At 49.4% G+C, this 16,535-nt stretch overlaps 1 protein-coding gene across 5 annotated transcripts in view; it reads left to right on the top strand.

Annotated features, from left to right (window-relative positions):
* Positions 1–14,965, top strand: part of LOC149866514 (tetratricopeptide repeat protein 38-like) — a 46,371-nt gene extending 31,406 nt beyond the window's left edge. Inside the window, exons 12-16 of one of the 5 annotated variants that reach the window (XR_016441911.1) lie at positions 2,397–2,556; positions 3,618–3,696; positions 4,676–4,826; positions 9,235–9,308; positions 14,531–14,583. Coding sequence is in view for 3 of the 5 variants with exons in the window: in XM_090043817.1 (XP_089899943.1) it covers positions 2,397–2,556; positions 8,916–9,032; positions 9,235–9,308; positions 14,531–14,624 (445 nt within the window). In the remaining 2 variants the exon portion in view is untranslated. Of the gene's footprint in view, positions 1–2,396; positions 2,557–3,617; positions 3,697–4,675; positions 4,827–8,915; positions 9,033–9,234; positions 9,309–14,530 lie in introns of all 5 variants that reach the window. The other 4 variants (XR_016441912.1, XM_090043817.1, XM_090043819.1 and 1 more) reach the window with 4 other exon arrangements.
* The last annotated feature ends 1,570 nt before the right edge of the window (positions 14,966–16,535 follow it).

Genomic DNA, 16,535 nt, shown 5'->3' on the forward strand with positions numbered 1-16,535 from the left:
CCATGGCACAGGTGCAGTGCGGCTTGGCAGGGCACCGTGCGCTGTCTGGAAGCTGGGGCCACTGGGGCTGAGCAGCACCAGGCTCTGGCTGACTGCTGGATCACCCCAGCTCCCAGACAGCACACAGCACCCTGCCAAGCCGCCCTGCATCTGCACGATGCGACAGCTGCTGCATGGGTGCCAAATGAGTGGGGCAATGTCTGCTGCCTTCCACTGCCCTGCGTTGCGTGGAGGAGCTCTGCCACAAGCCCCAAGAGGCCCTGATTGCTGCTGCTGCAGCCGGTGAGTGTGGGGCTTTTTTTTGTTCTTCTGGGGTTTTTTTAAAATGCCGAGAGGCTGGGCCAGGCAGGGGTTGGGGATGGGCAGGGAGCCATGGGAGCTTCTCTGGGGAGAAGTAGGCACAGCTGGAGGAGCCACGGTAGAACCTGCAGCGACCCGGCTATGCCTGCCTCTCCCTGGCCGATCTGAATCACTGCTGAATCTCCAATTCTGATTCAGCTGAATCAAATGGGGACACTTATTTGAATTACAAAATCGAATTACTGTCCTCCAAATCGGCTGAATCTTGTCCAAATCTATTTGGAGGCTTTGGATTCAATTCGGACCTTTTAATGGGTCTCTGAATTCAATTTGGATTCAGATATTCAGCTGCTGAATCTCCTCGGAATCGAATCAGTGACCAAAGCTTTGCGCAGCACTGTTTAGCACTCTATTTCCATGATGTTATGTTGTCTAGATTTCTCATTACATTATACTAACAAATTAAGACCTCAGAAACTGTTTGAGTTTACAACAACTGTACCTAGAGCCATATTTTGTTGGAGAGCTCTTATTTTTTCTTGTGCTACAGTGAGAAATTCCAACAAATTGGATTTCTAATCTGTTGTGTAGGGACATTCATCTGATATTTGCCTGTCTTCATGTAATCATTGGAAACAGGACTCCATTAAGGCAGCGAATTCAGCCCCATGCTCAAGACAGGAACATTCCTGTTTAAAAGTCATCCTAGCCAAGTGTTTGTCTAAAGCATTCTTAAGAACTTCCAGTGATGGAGATTTCCCCATCTCTTGAGATAATCTGTTCAACTACTTAACTACCCTCATAATGAGCCAGCAACCTAAACCTCCCATGCTGCAATTGAAATCTCCTACTACTTTTCCTGCTCCCTGTAGACACACTAGTCCAGTGGTTCTCAACCTTTTTCCTTGGTGGGCCAGACAGGCAGTGCCCAATGCATCTGTGGCCTGGGTCCAGCCAGTGGTCCTGATCAGGTGCACAGGGTGGATATAACAGGTGCCATCCAGCTGCATAGAGGGTTGGGGTGCAGCTTGGCCCCAACCTGGCCCTGCAGGAGAAGAGGGGTTGACCCAGCCAGGTATAGGGGGCACGGCTCAGCCTTGGAAGGTGTGGGGAGGGGGGGCTCTGGGGAGCCCGTCAGGCCAGATGTGATGGTTCCACGGGCTGCATTTGGCCCTCAGGTCAGAGGTTGAGCACTGTTGGACTAGTCTGTTGCCATCTTCTTTATAACAACTCTTTCTGTATTTAAAGACTGTTATCTTATTTCCCTTCATCTTCTTTTCCCCAGTCCAAATAATCTCAGTTGTGCCACTCTTTCTTTGCCTTCCCCATGTCTTGACTGGATAACTCTGCAAACAAATGACTAATAATCTCTATTGCATTATATTGATGTGGGATTGGAAGAAACCCATATAGTAATAGCTGTTCTACATTCAGAATAAGTATGAGGTAATGTTAAATTCCACTTTGGAGTAGAAGAGCTGAGTAGGCAGCTACTGTCCAAAACACAGGTCATGGATAAGGCTGAGCTATGTGGATGAAGAGGGTTTGCTGGGTATTATTTGGAGCTGTTGTGTGCATGTGAGATGCAGCCAAAACCAAACAGCAAAAAAGACCAAGCAGCAAACAGCCAAAGCAACATGTGTTGTGTAACTTTGAGAGAAACCAAAGAAAGGATTTGGAATATTAATCCAGGATTTATGTTGTTGTTTGATTCTTTCCATGGTGGGTGAAATAGGATGTTGCATATATGCTTTGTAAATAAATGGTACGGCATCAAAGAAAAATCTGATTCATCATCATTGTCGTCATTTAGGAGAAAAAACCCACAACTTCTCAGTGAAATAGAAATATTATTTACTCATCTAATTAAATATTTGAGATGTTAAAACATTTACAGTTACAGAAAACACAGATTTTCATAAGCCAATTGTCCATGTGATTATATAGATCTGGCTTTCTGTATGCTTGACATTTCAGTTACATTGGATTATCATGCAGCGAACAGTACCTACCTGCAGGATGTGATGGAGTTCCAGTGAAAGAACTGCCGAAGTCTGATCTTCTTGTTAGAACTTAAATCCCTTCTTCCTTCACAGGGAACCTGGGGAAGATCATGAGCTTGGCCTGGCTTCACAGCTGGGATTGCCACTTTGCCAAGCCTTTGTAGAGTTTGACAATGGAAATTATGACAAGGCAGTAGAACTGCTTTATCCAATTCGCTACCAGATCCTGCAGATAGGCGGCAGCAATGCTCAGGTAAGCACCACAGAAGGTATTTTACATTTGGTTCTATCTCAGTTGTCCTTCAGTAGCCTCATAGTTTCATGGTTAGTAGGGTCAGAAGGGACCTGAGCAGATCATCAAGTCCGACCCCCTGCCATGGCAGGAAAGAGTACTGGGGTCGAACAACCCCAGCAAGGTGTTCATCTAGCCTCGTCTTAAAGACCCCCAGGGTAGGAGCCAGCACCACTTTGCTTGGAAGTTGGTTCCAGATCCTAGCCGCCCTGACAGTGAAGTAGCACCTCCTGATCTACCCTCTGAATCTACCCTCTGCCAGCTTGTAACGATTATTTCACTCCTGGCAGTGCTCGGGGGAACAGGGGCTCCCCCAATGCCTGCAGGTCCCCTCTGACTAGTTTGTAACAGGCCACTAGATCCCCCCTCAGCCTTCTCTTTGTGGAAGCTGAACAGGTTCAAGTCCCGTAGCCTCTCCTCGTAGGTGTCACGGGGGCACTTGGGTGCCCTGTGCCTAAAAGGAAATAAAGAGAGCTGCCAATCACCAGGGCAGCCCAGGTGCCAGTTACTGGGGCAACCAGGCAGGTCATGTGGCCAAGAGGGGGCAGGGCCGGGCCTTTATAAACAGCCCAGCCCGGAGCCCAGGGAGCAGTTCCCTTCTGGCAGCCGCAGGAGCGGGAGCGGGACTGCTGAGCAGGCCGAGTCGAGGGTTGCAGCCTGAACACGCTGTCCGGCTGCAACGATGTGGGAGAGTGCAAACCCTGAGCGAGGTATGGTTGGGAGCCAGGGTGGCTTGAAGTTTATGCTATGAGCCTGGAAGCTCCTTGTTGTTTATATGGCAGCCGTTTGGCTTGTGGTTGAGTGATTGTTAGACCGGAGGGCCGGGTGAGGCTGTAGGGGTGTGAGGAGGCCTCATGGGATCTCCCCAGCTGCGTGGGGGCTCCCAGTGCCCTGTGTGGGCAACAGAGTGGTGCCTGAGCTGGCACAGTAGTTCGCACTGGTGGTGCGGTGTTGTGGGGTGTGAGCGGGTGGGGCCTAGAAGCGACCGTGAACTCCCTAGCGCCCCTCTACCGTCACTTCAGGTGGTCCAAGCACCCTCGAATCTCGCCTGCCACGACTTTGCTGTTAAATGGGAGGCTGCCTTTATCCACCTGGTGACTGGTAAGTGTGTCCTGCCCCTACTCCGTAAGGGGTGCCTCTATATGTCCCCGCCTTAGGGCTATGCGTGCCCTCTCTATCACCCTGGGCTCCTTACCCGTCTGTGGGCCTGACTCTCCGCCTCTGCCCCGCTCTGGGGCCTGTGCCGCGCCTCTTGTGCCCGCTGCCCCGCTCCGGGGCCTGTGCCTTCTCTAGGCCAACATGGCGCTCTTTGCGTCTGGGGCTCCAACCCCCTGCCTGGCGAGCGTTCGCTTTCCCCCTCTGGGGCCTGGCCCTCTCTAGGGCTCCTGCCGCGCTTCCTGCGGCCGTTGCCCAGCTTCTGGGCTTATATCGCGTTCCTCGCGCTCTTGGGGCTCAGGTGGCCGCAGCCGTGCCTGGCCCCCTTGACCCTTCTCCGGGTCTTCTGCCTTCTGGGCAACCACCACGCCTCTCTCTGGCACAACCCATGCCTCTCCGGCGCAACTGTAGTGCCCTGCTGGCACTGTGTCCTTACTGGGCACTGGGGACCCCCAAGCTGCTGGGGAGCTCCCCTGAGGCCTCCTTGCTCCCCTACAGCCTCACCCGGTCCTCCGGTGTAAACTGTAACCAAACTTAAGCCACCTGGCCACAACATAAACAACAGAGCCTCCTGCTCATCACACATAAATATCAAGCCCCCACCAGGGCTCTCAATCCTACCTCCCTTCAAGGTGTTCTTGTTCCCAGCATCATCGCAGCCGGTCAGTGTGGTGAGGCTGCAACCACCCACCCAGGCTGTTCAGCTCTGCCGCAGAGCTCCTACTCCTGTGGCTGCCAGAAGGGAACTGCTCCTCAGGCTCCGGCCTGGGCTGTTTATAAAGGCCCGGCCCTGCCCCCTTCTGGCCACCTGACCTGCCTGGTTGCCCAAGCAACCCGCACCTGAGCTGCCCTGGTGATTGGCAGCTCTGACAATCAGCACCTGAGCTGCCCTGGTGACTGACAGCTCACCTTTTCTCTCTCTTAGGCACGGAGCACCCCAGTGCCTCCGTGACATGGGGGTGAACCCCAGCCCTGAGGGAGGGGGCAGGTGTACCCGGAGAAGTGCCAGGAGTGCGAGGGTGCAACGAGGGAGCTCCGGGAGCGGGCAAGTACACTAGGAAGAACCTTAGGAGAGGGTGAGTGCACCGAGGGAAGCCCCAGGAGCAGGAGTGTGTGCTGAAATGTGCTCCAGGAGCGGGTGCGGGTACCAAGAGAGGCCCCAGGAGTAGGCAGGGCATTTCTGATTGTTAGAAACCCCGTAGGGGGAGACTAAAAGGATCCTGGAGGGGTTCCTCAGTATTGGGGACCCCGAAGGGCCTGAAAGGCCATGTAAGGCTTCAGTCGCCTGAGCCTAAGCAGACACCAAGGATTGACAGGACCTGGAAGGGTCAGACAGGCCAGGTAAGGCTCAGGTCGCCTGAGCCTAATCGGACTCATAAGATTGGCCCATAGACTTCTTGAGTCAGGTAGAGGTCATCCACGCACGAGAGAAAGCTTTGCGACCGCTCGGATTTTGCTGAGTGATCTTCCCACGAGATGTCTGGGTAATTGAAGTCACCCATGACAACCAAGGTCCTGGAGCAAGTGGCCTCAGTCAGTTCCCGGGCGAACTCCTGGTCAAGCTCAGGACTTTGAGTGGGAGGTCTGTAGTAGACTCCCACCGTTGTGTCCCCTGTGCCGTTTTTCCCACGAATTTTTACCCAGAGGGTCTCTAGCTGTCCATGCCGGTCGCCAACATCAGCTTGCAGGGACATGTAGCTTTCCTTCACATAGAGAGCTACACCCCCGTCCCTTTTTGTCTACACGATCCCTCCTGTACAGGGTATAGCCTCTTGGCCAAACTGGCCAGTTGTGGCCTTGGCTCCACCACGATCCGCTGGCTGGGAAACTGGCTCCGTGGTCGGACCCAGAGGGTTGTAATCGATGGCAGTCACTCATCGTGGTGCCCTGTGACCAGTGGGGTCCCTCAAGGCTCTGTCCTGGGACCCATCCTGTTCCACATCTTCATTAATGATGTGGACATTGGAGTCAGGAGTGGACTGGCCAAGTTCGCCGATGACACCAAACTTTGGGGCAAAGCATCCACGCCAGAAGATAGGCAGGTGATCCAGGCTGACTTGGACAAGCTCAGCAAATGGGCGGACGAGAACCTGATGGTGTTTAACACCGAAAAATGCAAGGTTCTCCACCTTGGGAGGAAAAACCTGCAGCACCCTTATAGGCTCGGCAGTGCTACGTTGGTTAGCACTACAGAAGAAAGAGACTTTGGGGTCATCATTGACCACAAGATGAACATGAGCCTGCAATGCGGTGCTGCGGCTAGTAAAGCGACCAAAACGCTGGCTTGCATCCATAGATGCTTCTCGAGCAAATCCCAGGACGTCATTCTCCCCTTGTACTCGGCCTTGGTGAGGCCGCAGCTGGAGTACTGCGTCCAGTTTTGGGCTCCACAATTCAAAAAGGATGTGGAGAAGCTTGAGAGAGTCCAGAGGAGAGCCACGCGCATGATCAGAGGTCAGGAAAACAGATCTTACGATGACAGGCTGAGAGCCATGGGACTCTTTAGCCTGGAAAAGCGCAGGCTCGGGGGTGATCTGATGGCCACCTATAAGTTTATCAGGGGTGACCACCAGGATCTGGGGGAACGTTTGTTCACCAGAGCGCCCCAAGGGATGACGAGGTCGAATGGTCACAAACTCCTGCAAGACCGTTTTAGGCTGGACGTAAGGAAGAATTTCTTTACTGTCCAAGCCCCCAAGGTCTGGAACAGTCTGCCAGCGGAGGTGGTTCAAGCACCTACACTGAACACGTTCAAGAGTAAATTGGATGCTTATCTTGCTGGGATCCTATGACCCCAGCTGACTTCGTGCCCTTTGGGCAGGGGGTTGGATTCGATGATCTCCTGAGGTCCCTTGCAGCCCTAATGTCTATGAAATCTATGAACCCAGTAGGGTCAGAGAGGCCAGGTAAGGCTCCGGCCGCCTGAGCCTAGTCTGGTATTCACCATTAATTGACTTCAGAGGGGCTAGTAAAGTCTTGGGAAGCCAGCCCAGTTGGACAAGCCCAGAGGAGCCAGACAAGGGACGCTGTTGCGGGGCAAGGCCAGCGGTGCCAGACAAGGGGTGCTGGGTGTGAGACAGGCCCAGGGTCGCCAGGCAGGGCGCAGAGAGAGAGGGCTTGGGAAGCCAGCCCAGTTGGACAGGCCCAGGGGCGCCAGACAAGGGGCGCAGTTTGCGGGGCAAGCCCAGAGGCGCCAGACAAGGGGCACAGAGAGAAAGAAGGACCAGATATCATCCAGGAAGAGCTGCGAGGCTTGGGGCGTGCTGAAGGGGAGGTAGGAGGCACACATCGCCCATAAGGCAGTGGTGCACTGGGGCACCCCACTCGGAACAGGGCATAGAAGAGAGCGGTGTCCAAGGCGAGACAAGGCAGCCTCCCATACTGAACATTGAACATCAAAGACATGGCAGGCGAGTAGAGGGTGCTGAATCACCTAATTGGACATGGCAAGGGGGCTCTAGGGAGTTCCTAGGCCCCACCCTGTGACAGTAGGGCCTGCCCTGCTGACTCCTGATCATGCAAGTGGCCCTTCTCTGGACCCTCTCCACGTTGTCCACATCCCTCTTCAAGTACGGCGCCTAGAACTGGACACAATACTCCAGCTGCAACCTGAACTAGTGGCGCATAGAGGGGGAGGATCACCTCCTTGGACCTGCTCGAGATGCATCTGTGGATGCATGACAAGGTATGGTTGGCCTTTCTGACTTCATCCCTACACTGCCTGCCCATGTTCATCTTGACATCAGTGATGGCTCAAAGATCCTTTTCTGCCTCTGCACTGACGAGAAGGGAGTTCCCCAGCCTGTAGGTATGGTGCTGGTTCTTCCTCCCCAGGTGCAGCACCTTGCACTTGTCAGTGTTGAATCCCATCCTATTCTCATCCGCCCACCCCTGTAACCTGTCTAGGTCCGATTGTAGCCTATTCCTTCCTTCTAGTGTGCCCACATCCCCCCACATCTTAGTGTCATCAGCAAATTTGAACAAGGTGCTTTTTACCCCCTCATCCAAGTCGCTGATGAAGATGTTGAACAGTGCATGCCCAAGGACCGAGCCCTGCGGAACCCCACTGCCCACATCCCTCCAGGTCGAAAATGACCCGTCCACCACCACTCTCTGGGTGCGGCCCTCCAGCCAGTTGGCGACCCATTTGACTGTCCAGAAAGACTATGTCCACTGCTACCCCTGTGTCTAAGGATTTGGTGACCTGGTTGCAGAAGGCCACCAGGTTGGTCTGACAGGACCTGCCTCTAATGAACCCGTGTTGGTTGCCTCCTAAGCATAACCTCCCCTGCTGGCTCCTCGTGGACATGTGCCAAAATTATTCTCTCAAAAAGCTTACCCAGGATCAGGGTAAGACTAACTGGCCTATAGTTTCCCGGGTCCTCCTTCCTCCCTTTTTTGAAGATGGGAACCACGCTGGCCTTCTTCCAGTCCTCTGGCACCACACCAGAGCACCACGAGTGCTCATAAAGCCGTACCGGGGTCTCACAATGACCTCAGCTAATTCCCTCAGCACTACGGGGTGGAGATTGTCCGGACGAGCTGATTAGAATACATCCAGTCCTTCCAGAAGTTCCCTGACTAGATCTTCCCTGACACTTGGCCTAGGTGCGCCTCCCTTGGGGCCTGAGGGGGGCCCAGTAGTGGGGCTGATCTGGTCCCTGCTTAGGAAAATGGAGGCAAAGAAATCGCTAAATAAGTTAGCTTTGTCATCTGCTGTGATGACCAAATTTCCTAGCGTGCAGGAGCCCCACATTACCTGGAACCTTCTTTTTGCCCACTGTGTATTTAAAAAAGGACTTCTTGTTGTCCTTGATCTGGGTAGCTAGTCCCAGTTCCATCTCCGCCTTGGCCTTCCTGACTGCCCTCCTGCAGTCCCGAGCAACCGCAGTATAATCCTCCCTGGTGATGGCCCCTCCCTTCCACTGGGTGTGCGCCTGCGTTTTGGCTAGGAGACATTCCCGGATGCTTTTGGTGAGCCATGGGGGCTTATGTGCCCTCCTGCTCCCTTCGATCCGTGTTGAGATTACCTCCCTTTGGGCTTGGAGGATCATCTTAAGGAGCGACCACTCCTCTTGGATACCTGACTCCCCTCCCCTGTGGGACCTCTGTGCTTCCTCGACTATTCTCCTTAGCTCATTGTAGTCCACCCTCCTGAAACCTAGGGCTGCTGCCTTGCTGCAGGACTTTGCCACTTTGCGCTGGATGGTGAATTCCAGCAGGCGATGATCGCTATCGCCCAGGTGGTCGAGCACCCGCAGCCCCCTCACCAGGTGCCTCAGGTGGGTACTATGTTGTGTTAACAGTAAGATTCCTTTTATAGCTCTCCATTTCTATGCTGTAATTTTTAATTTCATAGAAAAGTAGAAACGGTTTAAGTGCTGCATGTTGGGTGGTTAGTGTGTTTTGGGTTTGGTCATCAAGAAAAGAAACTGCTACCTGCAACTTTTGTTACTAGATATTATAGTGCATTTTTCTTTCCAGAGAGATATCTTCAACCAGTTGTTGATCCATGCTGTGATGAACTGTAAATCTAAAACTTACCAGAGACTGGCAAGGTGAGTACTGCTTATAGTAATTGTGTTCTGGCTTCTGTGATGCTGTATTTGCTCAACTACAAGACAAGATATTTTCACCCTAATCAGTATGGGGGGGAAGCCACTTATCTTACATTTGCATACAAAGAATCTGCATTAAATACATGGTCTATCTTTGAACTTCTGCTAAAAGCATCATATAGTGCTCAGTAATGGAAACCAACTATGAAGGTGATTAAATGTAGCCAGTGCTGAGCATAATTGTAAAGTACATGGCCTATGTTGAGTAAATATGCTGATGGGAACTTTTTTTTTACAGAAAGTATTAAAAATATACTTATCACTCTACACTTACCAAACTTCACATAATGAGTATCCTTGTTTTACCAAGACTTCATATCACAAAACCAAATCCATATCCAAAAAACATACAACTACATATATACATACATCAACTTCCCACAGAAAACCCTTTACAAAACTATTTTTCTTCATACAGAACCCCATGAAAAAGTATTACTTAAGTAACCACCTGAAACTCTCCACCCCTCCCATCAGTCTTCTCTGTTGGTTCAGTGAAACAAGTGTGTCCTGTCTTTTTTTCTCCACTTCTCTTCCTTGACCCAACTGATTTTCAGTTTATACAGCCCCAGCTTCAGGCACTCTTTCAGTGAAAGCCAACTTCTTAAAAACCCAAAAGTTTCCTACTTTCCATAAACTAGCTTTAACGCATACTAACAAAGTCCTTAATAATATTTCCTCTGATCCCTTTGGTATGAGTCCATATCGTACCATCTCCTGTGCTAACAACAGGTTTATTTTCATAGATTTCATAGACATTGGGACTGGAAGGGACCTCGGAAGATTGAGTCCAGCCCCCCCCACCCAAAGGGCAGGAAGTCAGCTGGGGTCATAGGATCCCAGCAAGATAAGCATCCAACTGGCTCTTGAAGGTGTTCAAAGTAGGTGCTTGAACCACCTCCAATGGCAGGCTGTTCCAGACCTCGGGGGTTGGACAGTAAAGAAATTCTTCCTTATGTCCAGCCTGAAACGGTCTTGCAGGAGTTTATGACCGTTTGACATCGTCATCCCTTGGGGCGCTCTGGTGAATAAACATTCCCCCAGATCCTGGTGGTCACCCCTGATAAACGTGTAGGTGGCCATCAAATCACCCCTGAGCCTACGCTTTTCCAGGCTAAAGAACCCCGTGGCTCTCAGCCTGTTGTCGTAAGATCTGTTTTCCTGACCTCTGATCATGCGTATGGCTCTTCTCTGGGCTGTCTCAAGCTTCTCCACATCCTTTTTTGAATTGTGGAGCCCAAAACTGGACGCAGTACTCCAGCTGTGGCCTCACCAAGGTCGAGTACAAGGGGAGACTGATGTCCCAGGATTGCTTGAGAAGCATCTATGGATGCAAGCCAGCGTTTTGGTCGCTTTACTAGCCACAGTGTCACATTACAGGCTCATGTTCATCTTGTGGTCAATGATGACCCCAAAGTCTCTTTCTTCCATAGTGCTAGCCAGCGTAGCACTGCTGAGCCTATAAGGATTTTGCAGGTTTTTCCTCACAAGGTGGAGAACCTTGCATTTTTTCGGTGTTAAACACCATCAAGTTCTCGTCCACCCATTTGCTGAGCCTGTCCAGGTCAGCCTGGATCACCCGCCTATCTTCTGGCATGGATGCTTTGCCCCAAAGTTTGGTGTCATCGGCAAACTTGGCCAGTCTGCTTCTGACACCAATGTCCATATCATTAATGAAGATGTTGAACAATATGAGTCCAAGGACAGAGCCTTGGGGACCCCACTGGTCACAGGGCATCATGATGATTGACTTCCATTTTGGTGACACTCAGAAAGAGGCAGACCCTTTCCCACACTCCCTTTGCATATGTACACTCCCAAAACACACGTCCCACCATTTCTTCTTCCCTGCACTTCTCTCTTCAATTTCTTATGATCCTTCAGGACCTCCAGCCCTACTTTCCTTATTTTATACCTCTGCATAAAATCTTCCAACCTGATGTAAGGAATCAGTGGTTGCCATGCCCATGGACTCTTCAAAGAGGTCTGATATATTCCCCATTTCCTCCAAATTGCAGCTACGTGAAATTGGGTGATACATGCTGCTTTCCCCTCTCCTTCCATTACCATCTTGCATGCTGCACTTAGATATTTCACATAGAAGAACAATCCCAAGTCCAGCAGCACCCCCCCCATCTCTCTCTTGCTTTGAACAGTTGAGCTTTATCCAACCTTTCCTTTTTTGGCATTCCAGAAGAACACGCATATTTCCCTCTACTTTTCTTGTCTGCCACCACGTCAGTGGGAATACAATTCCCATATATAGAATAATTGGCAGTAGCACAGCCTTAACCGCCACCATTTTTTCAGCAAAGGACAGTGTCCTTTCTGGACCATAACCGAAGTATTTGCTGTATCCTTGCCATCACCTTTTTCCATGCTGTGTTACTTTTCCTTCGGCATCCAACAGGATCCCTAGCACTCTCATTTCTCTCTCTCTCTTTCTCTCTCTCTCTCTCTCCTTCATTTCTCCAATTTCCTCCAGCTCTGTTATGGTGCTTTTTGATCTATTTAGTTTAACTCCCATCACTTCTCCATACTCTGTATGTTTTAGAACCTGTTCTATCGAAAGTCTCTGTCTAACCACTATGTATATATCATCTATGTATAATATGCATTTTACCTCTTCCCCCTCCTGGTATCTTTACTCCACTTATGGCTTTGTCTTTTCTTATTCTTTGTACTAATGGTTCCATGCTGCACACAAATAGTAGTGGCAACAGGGTGCACCCTTGTCTCACCCCTGTATAGATTTTAAAGGCCCCACATAGATGCCCAATCATTTGGATTTGACTGTCCACTTCTCTGTACAATAACCTTATCCAGCATATAAATTTCTCTGGGAACCCCATTTTTCCTAACACTTCAAATATATTGTCATGATCCACTCTGTCATGTGTTTTTTCTAAATCTAGGTTTGCTGTAACTGTGTGTTTTTCCTCTCTTGGATGTGGGACAGTGCATCTCTGCTCACTTTGGAGATCCTTCTGTCTGGCACTGCATATACTTGGTCTTCATGTATTATCTTCTGTACTATTTTCCTCATTTTCAAAGCCAGCATCTTGGCCATTAACTTACAGTCCATATTAAGGAGTATAATCTGTCTCCAGTTTTTCGGGTGTTCCTCCTCCCCTTTCTTGAAGAGTAAGATCATAGTTCCTTTTGTAAAAACTTTCTCTGCCTCCTCTGTTTAGTTCCTCAGATAATTCCACTATATCCTTCCCTACTCATGCCCAAAACTGCTTGTAAAATTCCATAGGTAGTCTATCTGCTCCTGGTGTTTGTGCTAAACATATTTTCTTTCTCATCTTTCTTTTAAACCGGCTTTCTATCTCTTGCCTTGTTTTTTTTCTCATTCTTCTCATATCTGTCTACTTCAGCAGCTTTGTTTAGCAGTTTCTGCATCTTTCTTTGCAGCTTTCTCAGCTCTTTCACTCTTTTCCCCACAGTTCTTCAGCCTTCCTTCCTGAGGAATTCTCCTGTCCTCCTCTTCACCATCAACCACCATTCTCTGGTACTCTTAAAATATTTCTTCAGTGTTCACACCTCCAGGGTCGTCCCTGAGAGGTGGGGGGGAATGCAAATTGAGGCAACTGCCCTGGGCCCCACGCTTTGGGGGGCCCTGCGGAGCCGGATGGAGCAGCACGGTGACTCTGTGCTGCTGCCAGCCTCACATTCGGCCACTCAGCACCCCCAACCCTTCCCCCTACCACTGAATCTGCCACATCCAGCTGCTCGCTACCTTCCCCCCCTCTGCTGAATCTACCACTAGCTTCCTTGCATCCAGGGGCAGGCCCCCACACAGGCTGATTTGCCCCAGGCCCCTCACCCTGCTCAGGTCGTCTCTGCACACCTAATTCTGTCTCATGTACACTTGACATATCTCTGTACCTTGTAACAGTAACACATTTAGCTTCCACACTCCCCTTCATCTTTTGGGGCTCTTACAAAGACTCAGTTCCACCTTCAGTATCCAGTGATCACTAAATGCCACACTTATGGTTTCTTTCTTTCTTATCTCTCTTTCTTTTAATACAAACACGAAGTCAGTTCTTGACTCTTTCTTTCCACCAAAGTCAGGTCCAGTGAAAGTTTTCTCCCTGCCCACACATCTCTCGGTGACTCTTCTTTTATTATATTTGCTAACAATCTGGACGAGCTGTCTAAAGTTAATTTCCTCCTCCTTCTGTTCTGTCACCCATTTCTATTATACAGCTGAAGTCCTTGGTTATAATCCACAGTCTCCCTCCAACCATGAATACTGCTAGCTTTCGAAGCAGAGCCTTCCTCCCTTCTCTCTAGTGGTTCATATGCACTGAAAATTTCTAATTCTAGTCTCTGAGGGATGGTATCATTTATTGTAACCTGCTAGTGATGATGTCTTCCACTTGCTTTGCTCTTAACTTTTGATTCTTGAATAGTATTGCTACCCCTGCTGCTTTGTTTTCATTTGTCCTTCAGCTCCATGATCTTGGAGTCTCTGTGGAGATCAGCTGGGACCTGCATAGGCAGGGTGTATGACCAGGCAGTTAGGATGGGGCCACTTAAGGAGTTTTGGTCAGCTGTTGTGCAGGGAGGGAGCGGAGGGGGTGTGCTGACCTGGCCTGCAACAGGTCACCAAAACTCTCTGTGGCCCATGGGCCAAATAATTGCCCATCCTTGATGCAACATCACTCCAAACAAGGTCTCTGTGTACTAGTCCTGGAACTAGGTGCAGGATAGCCAGATTAGAGTAGCTCTTCTGCTTCAGCCTCTTGAATACAAATGGGAAACAAGGGGGCTTCATGAGAGAAGAGCAGGCTTGTTTAAAATTGACCTCCTAGGCAAAGATCAGTCTGCACCATGCAAGTGCAATGCTATTTCCAGTGCCATGTGATTGCAAAAATGAATTAATTGGAGGGGTAGAAGTGAGGGAAAGGTGAGTCCACTCAGCTAGTGTGTGCTCTGTGTTTGTGGGTCAGGCATACAATACTGACCTTAAAAAAACCAAACAAAAAAAAACCCACTGCTGTAGTGTCTTTGAAACTGATTGTCAGGTAACACTGGTGACAGTGAAGTCACCATCTACCACATGGCTACTAAACAAGAGAATTAAAAATAGCCTGCTCTGTAATTTTGAACTCTATACTTAAGGCCTCTTTTTCCTTCCTCCCCACCTCCAGGTGCCTCTTGATGGAACGTGATGCACTGAGACCAAATTCACCGTTGACTGAGCGGCTTATTCGGAAGGCATCAGCTGTTCATGCAGTGGCTTGAATCTCTCTCTGATTCAGATGAAATCATGGTTAGCACTATTAATCAATAGCTTCCCATGGAATTAAAGGAATCAAAATGGGGGGAATCACTGCCTCATAAGCCATATCAGATCTCCTGCTTGCCTGAACTTTGGAATGCTCTTGTTGGTGATTCAGCATTGATGCTTAACTTCCTGGAGCATCTCCAGTCCTAACAAGAAATTGGCTTTTTTTATGCCTGGGAAAAGGCAGCAGTTGCAGGAAAAGTAGAGGACTATCAATCCTTTGTTTAAAACCTGCTGAGCCATTACTTTCTAGAAATGTGGATGGTTTCTATACCTCTTGCATTGTGAGATAACAGGCCTCTAGACCGGCAGTCAAATTTATTTCTCGGCTTTGCTATTCTAGTCCATAAATAGGAAAGGGTGGACATTCATTCAAACTGCTTTTCAAGAAAATAAAACATTAAATGGGATATATTATAGAAGTCTGGGTGATGCCAGAGGTATAGAAAGCATACAAGACAGCACTGGCCCACCGTTACATCTCAGCACAAAGTTATGGGCCAAACCTTGCGCTTTTCCCCATTGCTACAAGACAAGAGGTCCTGGCGTCACAGAACTACTGCTGACATGGGAACAGAAGTTGGGAGCCATATACCTCCCTCAAGTTCTGCCCCATGCTCAGAGTGGTGAGGAAACAGATATGAGATTTGAAGCCAGAACACTCACAGCACTGCACGCAGTCTTTTGTTCTTGGCCTGCATGCTGATTCCATTGCTGTCTAAGATTATGTCTGTATGTTATTCTTTGCCATGCTTCCTCTAAAGATTTTACTGCTTGTTTCTGTTATTGCATCTTTAATGGAAATTTAAAAATCAAGGTAATTTTTATACTTATAATGCTGCACACTTTTTATAACAAATCTAACAAGGAGTAATGATGGTGGGGAACAATAGTTGAAGTCTACTGGCAATCTATTAAGTGTTCATGTGATCTTTTATTACAGTTGCATTTTAGTACATTACCAGCAATTGTAAGAAGGAATTTTACCTACATTTTGTATTGCCCTTTTATTTATATAATTCCTTGGCAGGGAAATGACTACCTATATGTATAGAACTGTGAAGTTTTTGCATAAATGTTTGGATCCAATTCAACGTAAGGCTTCTTACCCTAGAGCAGAGGTCAGCCACCCCGGTACGTGCCAGAGCATGGCACGTAAAGACATTTTGCTTGGCATGCTAGCCCTTGGGTAAGATAATAGGGGAGCTGCAGGGGGCCTCATCCTTCTTCTGGTAGTGCAGCCCTGGTCCCTCCCCACTGTCCACTGAGGCACACATGTACCTGCTTCCAGCAATGAGCTGTTCTGGGCTCTGCCGACCCCACTGCAGCTACTTGCAGCCTTCTGGCTGCCTGCGACAGCTAGCCTGGGCTCTGGGAAGGCCCCTGTCACCTGCCATAGAGTCCGAGCTGCTCACAGCAGGTGGTGGGGAGGCTGCCAGCAGCTGCAACAGGGTCCACAGAACCCCAGCTCGGCTCACTGCTGGCAGCGAGTGCATGTGAGCCTTGGGCAGGGAAAGGGCCAGGGCTGTGCTGCCACAAGAAGGGTCCTTTGAAAATTCCACCTCTCATGAGCCCTTATTTTCTTTATAAATAAGTATGTTTTACTCATGTGACTGGGTATTACAGCCTAACTTATGAGGGACTCCTGAACAGCATCCCCTATCTAAGTAAAGAAGCAAAATAAAACCTAAAACAACAAGGCCACAGGCAAACCTCTTGAAATAACAGAAAAAAGTAGAATGAGCAGCCTGTGGAGACCACACCAGGAATACTGTGTTCTATTCCTAGCCTCTCAGGTGGGTATAAATAAACCAGTATTTGGTGAAGAAGCTATCCAGATGCAAGGGCAGAATTTGGTCTTTAATTAT

This window comes from Crocodylus siamensis, chromosome 4, assembly GCF_052110815.1.
Source record: "Crocodylus siamensis isolate JL-2025a chromosome 4, ASM5211081v1, whole genome shotgun sequence".
NCBI classification, from domain to species: Eukaryota; Metazoa; Chordata; order Crocodylia; family Crocodylidae; genus Crocodylus; species Crocodylus siamensis.